Source organism: Dreissena polymorpha, unplaced genomic scaffold (genome assembly GCF_020536995.1).
Source record: "Dreissena polymorpha isolate Duluth1 unplaced genomic scaffold, UMN_Dpol_1.0 chrUn022, whole genome shotgun sequence".
NCBI classification, from domain to species: domain Eukaryota; kingdom Metazoa; phylum Mollusca; class Bivalvia; order Myida; family Dreissenidae; genus Dreissena; species Dreissena polymorpha.
The window spans coordinates 181,030-188,952 of NW_026273336.1; the positions used below are offsets into that span (position 1 = coordinate 181,030).

At 35.6% G+C, this 7,923-nt stretch overlaps 1 protein-coding gene across 1 annotated transcript; it reads right to left on the reverse strand.

The window, feature by feature from the left end:
• Nucleotides 1–5,250: 5,250 nt before the first annotated feature.
• Nucleotides 5,251–6,897, reverse strand: LOC127863640 (uncharacterized). Its single transcript, XM_052403268.1, has one exon. It carries the CDS (start codon nt 6,895–6,897, stop codon nt 5,251–5,253), a length of 1,647 nt encoding a protein of 548 aa, XP_052259228.1.
• Nucleotides 6,898–7,923: the final 1,026 nt, after the last annotated feature.

The window sequence follows — 7,923 nt, forward strand, 5'->3', positions numbered from 1 at the left end:
TGCACAATTCAAATAAAACCATACCTTTGTCAGGTCAGGGCGTCAACATAAATAACTATATTAAAGAAATATAGAATAACTTTAAATGGCGAACCTGATTGAAATAGCAATAAATTAACGGGTATTACATTCAGCCAATCGTTTGAATCAAAACATTATAGTCTACGACATATGATTATGATTGGCAATTAGTTTTTCCCATTGAGAATGCCGTGTAAAAGCACAAGCTATAACTTGATATGTGACACAATAAATTTCTGGCGTTTAAATTAACGATGAATGTCCTTAATTGAAGGTTAAATGTTTGTACTCAACATTCGCCAATTTAATTTAAGATCAAGCCTTACCACAATAACGTTTTGTGCATATGTAGAGTGTGCTCGAGATGAACAACACCTTTTAAGTATATGAATCAACACACCTTCAAGTATTTAATCGGCGTTATGTTTTCATTGATAAATACATATAAAAACGTATGTCTTTTCCCATGGTTTGCAACACCCATTAGAAAATATGATTTTGCAAATATGCGATACAGTTGGCATAAACGTCGACACGCTCTTGATTATGCGTTCAATTTTTATGAGTGTATATCTATTAGTACACGTAATAACTATCAAAATCATTAATCTAATGTTTACTACTTTCCAACTATATTTGTCAGGTGGACTATTTTTCCAATAATTGGATTATATGGCTATCTTTTTGCAGATATAATTGCATTGGACGTAATTGTATTCAATTAAGCAAAATATTGTCTGTCTATAAACATCGTTGCCGAAGCAAACGGATTTTATCTTTATATTTGAGCCACGTCAAAATGCAGGCTTAATTGTTTGCAATACTGTATTGGTTTTGTTAACTGCATGATAAATTATCACAAATGATTAAATACGCAACAGCAAACAACACTGAATTTAATAAAATATATGTTCTGTACACATCATCGCCTAAAACAATAAAGACAACGTGTATTGAATATGCGTCTTTTCCTATACCCTTAAAATATGGCTGACAAATATGCGTTATAATTGACATTTCCGAAAAGAAAATTGTCTATTTTAATGCCATCAGTTTGTCGCTAATTACACATTTACGAGTGTTTTGGTATTTGCCAGAGTTCATGGCGGATTCAGTGTGACGCTAAAAGTAACAAACAAAAACACGAACTGTACTTAAAACGGGGTATTTTGCCCTATATTAAAGCGCAATAATGCTTGACGTTACAACTAGACAATTAATCGTATTTTGTTATTCCAAAGATGATGCATTGGTTCTATAATTGGTCTACACCATCCAATAATGTAGAAATATAAAAGCTGTCATGTCAGTAATATTTACAAATAGGTTGTGTACCTACGCGACAATGTCCTTTTCACAAATATTCCACAAATAAATAATACCGACAGTTTGACTCCAATAACACATTTATGGGTGTTTTAGTAATTGCCGAAGTTCATTGCGGATAAAGGGTGACGCTATAAGGAAACAATAAACGCGAATTGTGCTGAAAACCGGTTATTTTTGCCATGTGTTGGAGCGCAATAAAAAAATGCTTTACCGAAAAGCTACACAAATAACCTTGGTTGAATATTAAAAAGATGATGCATTAGAAATATGAAACATACCATGCAATTGATATTAACAAAATTGACCTAAACGTGTAACCAGTCTTTATTGTTTTTGCATATATGTCATTTTAAACTTGAATATCATTTATTTTAATGCAAGTTAGTCCAACATTATAGTCAATATTGAGAAAAGCAATCGAAATAATATTCAAATTATGAACAAAGACGTTCAATTGGGATGTTTTACGCGTTTGAGGTTTTTTTAGTAAGATATTATATGCGTGCTGTAGTTTTTATAATTAAATGTAAGAAAAAAGTTTTATTGAATATTGTTCGAATTTAACAAGCGAACTTGTTAAAATAATCTGATAAGTTTTAGATGTAAGGTGTTTTGTTTACAATCCGTATATACAAAGCTAAGTTTCATCAAGGTTTTTTTTAAACAGAAGATTCACAAAATATATTATCAACATACTATGTGATTGATACCAAACACTGTTTTACTTCTATATAAATTAGGTGATGAATTATAAAGTAATAAATATATGACACATTTATTTTATTTATTTACATATTTTATACTTGTAAAGCAGAAAGAGCATTGTGAAACAGTAATTGTAATTGTATAATAAGGATTGAGTTCGTCTCGTTAATGGCATCATGTATACTTGTTCAAACGCAACTCATTTAAGCCATTCGGCTGAAAACAAGAACAGATGAGACCAATCTTCTATATTGCACATACTTATCACTTCCTATATGATCTAACTCCGTACATTTTGCATGTATATGTTAATTAATAACAAGCATGTATATGGTCTTAAACATTTATTTAGTTAGTGGTCAAAATATGTTCGCAATTACAACAGTCAGCTAAGTAAAACGTAACACGAATCTAAAGCGCATTTGTCAAAATGTGTTTTCATGAATTATCTATGAGAATAATAGCACACATAATTATTGAAAATTTGAAAGTATTGCCGATCAACAGTTCACTTATATAAATGATATACACAGTATATAAACAACTGTTTTTTTAAATATATATTTAAAAGAATCCGGCTTACTAGGTGTTTCATAGTTTAACACAATCAATAGCTTAGTCACCAATAACATACTTTTATCCAAACACGATTGTTAATATAGCAGTCCCTAACCGCATACCATGCACATTGCAATCGAATATTACATTCAGCGAAATTAACCGCTAAATTAACTGTAAATAGTTATAAATCTTAAAGTTTTTTTACGACGGTGTACTTAAAATTGAGATTGTTTGCCCATACACGTACTGACGGAACAACAATTGTATTGAGACATTCGTTCCCATAATGCTTTGAGTAACATCTTGTTGGCTTACCCTGGGAGTGGGTTAAACTAACATACTATTATAAAACTGGTATTTATCCAATGAAAACACAACTTATCGATCTGATATATTTTTGATAAAATTCCGTCCGCAGGTTCGATTTGTATACGCAAACGTTTGTTTCCGTTCGATATAGCAAAGGATTGACAATACATGAATAATACAATCCCTTATCACGGCTATTACAAAAGAGCTAACAAGAGTTGCATATCTTTACTAAACATTGTTAATTGCATTTAATACATGATAGTGCAAGGACATGTAAAATGTAGCTGCTATAATAAAGGGTCTAGTTTTGTTCATTTTACAATTGTACACAAGTATGCTTTTCAATCGCCCATTTGCATGTGCATATCCCAATAGAAAGGATGGTATATCCATGCAATTTGAATAAATGTTGCTTCTAGAAAACAATTATGTTCTCAATTTATTGACATGCTTCCATTCCAAAAAAATATGATTTATAGTTTCACATTCACATAACCCAAACTAAGCTTGAGTTTAATATCGACAAGTGTACATTCAATTTACATACGGTTTTGAATTTTATTGTACGCGATATAGTTACAAGCAGCTGTACTTTTAAGTAACCAAAATGAACAAAAGTGATTAAGAGTACATATATATATATATATATATATATATATATATATATATATATATATATATATATAGATAGATATATATATATAGATATATATATATATAGATATATATATATATATATATATATATATATATATATATATATATATATATATATATATATATATATATATATATATATATATATATATATATATATATATATATATATATATAGATTGGAGAAATATGCTGTTCAAACAGTGCTAATTACATATTTTATACATATGCCCTAGCGCTTTCGACTTTTCGTCTTCATCAGGGGCTTGTCAACACAGATATGGTTGTACATGCAATATTGGACAGTGGAAAGTTCTAAAATAGATAATTCAAAATTGATTGATCGAAACTCACCGATAAAAACGTGCACTCGCCTAGAGCCGTGTCCGTATTGTTACAGGCTAATTGAATGTTCGTAGTGATTTACAATAGACTGGCTCCAGACTCATTTTAGCAATGAGTCACGCAGAAAACATTTGACATCTGCCAAAACACAACCCTCTAAAATATGATGTATGTGTTTTGAAGACTCCATTATGTGTCATTTTTGTTTATTCCATATGGAGCAAGGGTGTTCAGTCGCCTTATCCAATATGTCTCCCGCGACTTGCGTTGCTCGTCGGACCACTGTGTATTTGCTTCTTTACAATTCAGAATGATATTGTCAAACGAGTGGCCCGATTCGCTGAAATGTGCGGCAACGGGAGACCTATTGAATTTGCGAGTTTTCCAGTCGGACCTATGCAGATTCATGCGTATGTTCAATGCCATTTTTGTCTCGCCAACATATTGCTTGTTACATATACTGCACGTCATCAGGTATACGGCATTTGCAGTTTTGCAGTTATGTTTACCTTTAATGGATGAAATGGCACCAGATGTGGCTTTGAAAGTATTTGATGGGCGCATCATTTTGCATGTTTGGCACCGACTGGTGCCGCATGGTTTTGATTCTCCAAGAACAGCTTCTTCGGATTTTGGTGTTATTTTGGCACGTACAAGAATGTCCCTGATACTTTTGGGTCTTCTGTATGCCAAAATGGGCTGTTCAGGAAATATACGTTTAAGCTTGTTTGATTTTTCGATTGTGGTCCAGTGGCGGTCAATGATGTTTTTTTATTTTTGGTAGCCCTGGATGGTAAGTGACCACAAACGGTATGCGAGTGTTTGGCGTTTTGCTTTTGTATTGGAGTAGGTCCTCCCTATGTATATTGCCGGCTTTGGTTATGGATTGGGATACGTTCGTGTCATTGTACCCACGTCTGCATAATTGGTCGGATAGCTCCTTTGTTCGGATTTCAAAATCTGATTTTTGGGTACAAATCCGCCGTATTCGAAGGGCTAAGCTAAATGGTATATTCCTACAGCAGTGTGGTGGATGGCAGCTTGTAGGTAGAAGGTACTGGTGGCTATCTGTGGGTTTTGAATAAAGGTCGGTTATAAGACTGTTGCCCTCAATTCGTGAGACAGTATCTAAGAAAACGTGTTGTGTATTAGATATTTCGCTTGTGAACTTAATTGATTTATGGAAGTTGTTGGCAAGTTCAAGGAATATTTTGAGGTTGTCTTGTCCATGAGACCACTGCATGTCTATATCGTCTATGAAACGTAACCAGCGATAAGGTGTCAATGGTACCGCCTTCAGGAGCTGTCCTTCGAGATGTCCTATGAAAATGTTGGCATATGATGGTGCCATTTTAGTTCCCATTGCTGTACCTTGTATTTGGAGGTAATGTACCCTATGAACTCAAAGTTATTACATTTCATGATAAGGGTCAGTAAATCCACTAATGTTTTTGTTGAAGGATCTTTTATGTTTCTTGTTTCCCAAGCATGTTTGCAGGCCTCAATGCCTTCTTCGTGGGGAATGTTTGAAAAAAGAGATTCAACGTCCATGGAGACAAGTAATGTGTCACTTGGTAGAGTGTCGGATGATGCTTTTGTAAGATAGTCCGTTGTATCTTTTACATACGACGGAAGTTTTACTACGTGAGGTCTGAGATGATAATCCACAAACTCCGAAATCCGTTCAGTTGGGTGGCTCTTCGCTGAGACAATTGGACGACCAGGGTTGCCGGGTTTGTGTATTTTTGGTAAAAGATAAAATCGGCCAGCTCTGGGGTTGGTGACTGAGAGATAGTCGAAGTTTTTGTCGCTGATTTCTCCAGAGTGTAACATTTCTTTGAGTTTTGTAACTACTTTTGCCTGAAATTCCTGGGTGGGATCAGAGTCTAAACGCCTGTAAAACCTGGCATCGCCGAGTTGTCGGTCGGCTTCAGATATATACTGTTCTTTGTCCATAACGACAACCGCGGACCCTTTGTCTGCTGGTTTTATAATAATGTCATTATTGTTTTTCAATGACCGCAGAGCTTGTCGTTCATGTTTAGTGAGGTTGCTTTTCATTTTTGTATTTGTTTGGGCTTCTGAAATGTCCGATTCGACATTATGAATAAATGTTTCGAGCGATACAGATTGTTTTGGCGGTTCCCATTTGCTTTTTAGTTTGAATTTGGGGTACATTTCATTATTGTTTGTGAGTTCACAATCCTCAGATGTGGTGGTTGTTAGCCTTTCCTGACTAGGACTGCGCCTATCCTGAAGGCTACTGCGTCTTTCGTCAAGGCTACCCATTTCATTAAGGATTTGGGTTTCTGTTTGTGAATCTGAATTTTCTCTTTCGATAGGAACAGAGCTGTTATCATAAAGTGGTTCTGCTTTTGAAAAATGGGACTTGAGTCTAAGTTGTCTACTAAAAGATTTGCTATCTTCAATCAGGCTACCTCTGTCAATGTGGGGTGGTTTCGGACAAAAGTTGAGACCCTTTGAAAGTAATTTTTGTTCGTGTTCTGTAAGGTTTGTGCTTGAAAGATTTACGACAATATTGGGCTGACTGTTAGGTCGAGTATTGGGTTGACGACGTTCAAATCGGCGAATTCTAGGTTTCTTGGTTTTAGAGACATTAGTAAACTTCACATTAGTCAAATGGGAAACACTATTAAGATCAGAAAGTTTCTTTGATTTCATCTGTGAGTACGATTCAGAAGTAGACACCATATGTTTCTGAACCTCAGAGAGCAAGTCTTCAAACTCAACAGGATCTAACGAGTGGTGCATGACGGATTTAATGGCATTCTCTTCCCGTTGTAGAACATTTGTTCGATGTTGGTAATACCCAAGGAGCAAGCCCATGAGTTGGAATGATGCATGATTTAAAATTTCTTTCCATCGTGAAAGGAAGCGGTTGGAAGCCTTACCAGGTATACTGGGAGTCAATTGCAGTTTAAATCTGCCAACATTTTCATAGGACATCTCGAAGGACAGCTCCTGAAGGCGGTACCATTGACACCTTATCGCTGGTTACGTTTCATAGACGATATAGACATGCAGTGGTCTCATGGACAAGACAACCTCAAAATATTCCTTGAACTTGCCAACAACTTCCATAAATCAATTAAGTTCACCAGCGAAATATCTAATACACAACACGTTTTCTTAGATACTGTCTCACGAATTGAGGGCAACAGTCTTATAACCGACCTTTATTCAAAACCCACAGATAGCCACCAGTACCTTCTACCTACAAGCTGCCATCCACCACACTGCTGTAGGAATATACCATTTAGCTTAGCCCTTCGAATACGGCGGATTTGTACCCAAAAATCAGATTTTGAAATCCGAACAAAGGAGCTATCCGACCAATTATGCAGACGTGGGTACAATGACACGAACGTATCCCAATCCATAACCAAAGCCGGCAATATACATAGGGAGGACCTACTCCAATACAAAAGCAAAACGCCAAACACTCGCATACCGTTTGTGGTCACTTACCATCCAGGGCTACCAAAAATAAAAAACATCATTGACCGCCACTGGACCACAATCGAAAAATCAAACAATCTTAAACGTATATTTCCTGAACAGCCCATTTTGGCATACAGAAGACCCAAAAGTATCAGGGACATTCTTGTACGTGCCAAAATAACACCAAAATCCGAAGAAGCTGTTCTTGGAGAATCAAAACCATGCGGCACCAGTCGGTGCCAAACATGCAAAATGATGCGCCCATCAAATACTTTCAAAGCCACATCTGGTGCCATTTCATCCATTAAAGGTAAACATAACTGCAAAACTGCAAATGCCGTATACCTGATGACGTGCAGTATATGTAACAAGCAATATGTTGGCGAGACAAAAATGGCATTGAACATACGCATGAATCTGCATAGGTCCGACTGGAAAACTCGCAAATTCAATAGGTCTCCCGTTGCCGCACATTTCAGCGAATCGGGCCACTCGTTTGACAATATCATTCTGAATTGTATAGAAGCAAAT

Bases quoted from the DNA above. Each gene is read 5' to 3' on its own strand.
- LOC127863640 (XM_052403268.1), bottom strand. From the start codon at position 6,897: ATGTCCTATGAAAATGTTGGCAGATTTAAACTGCAATTGACTCCCAGT.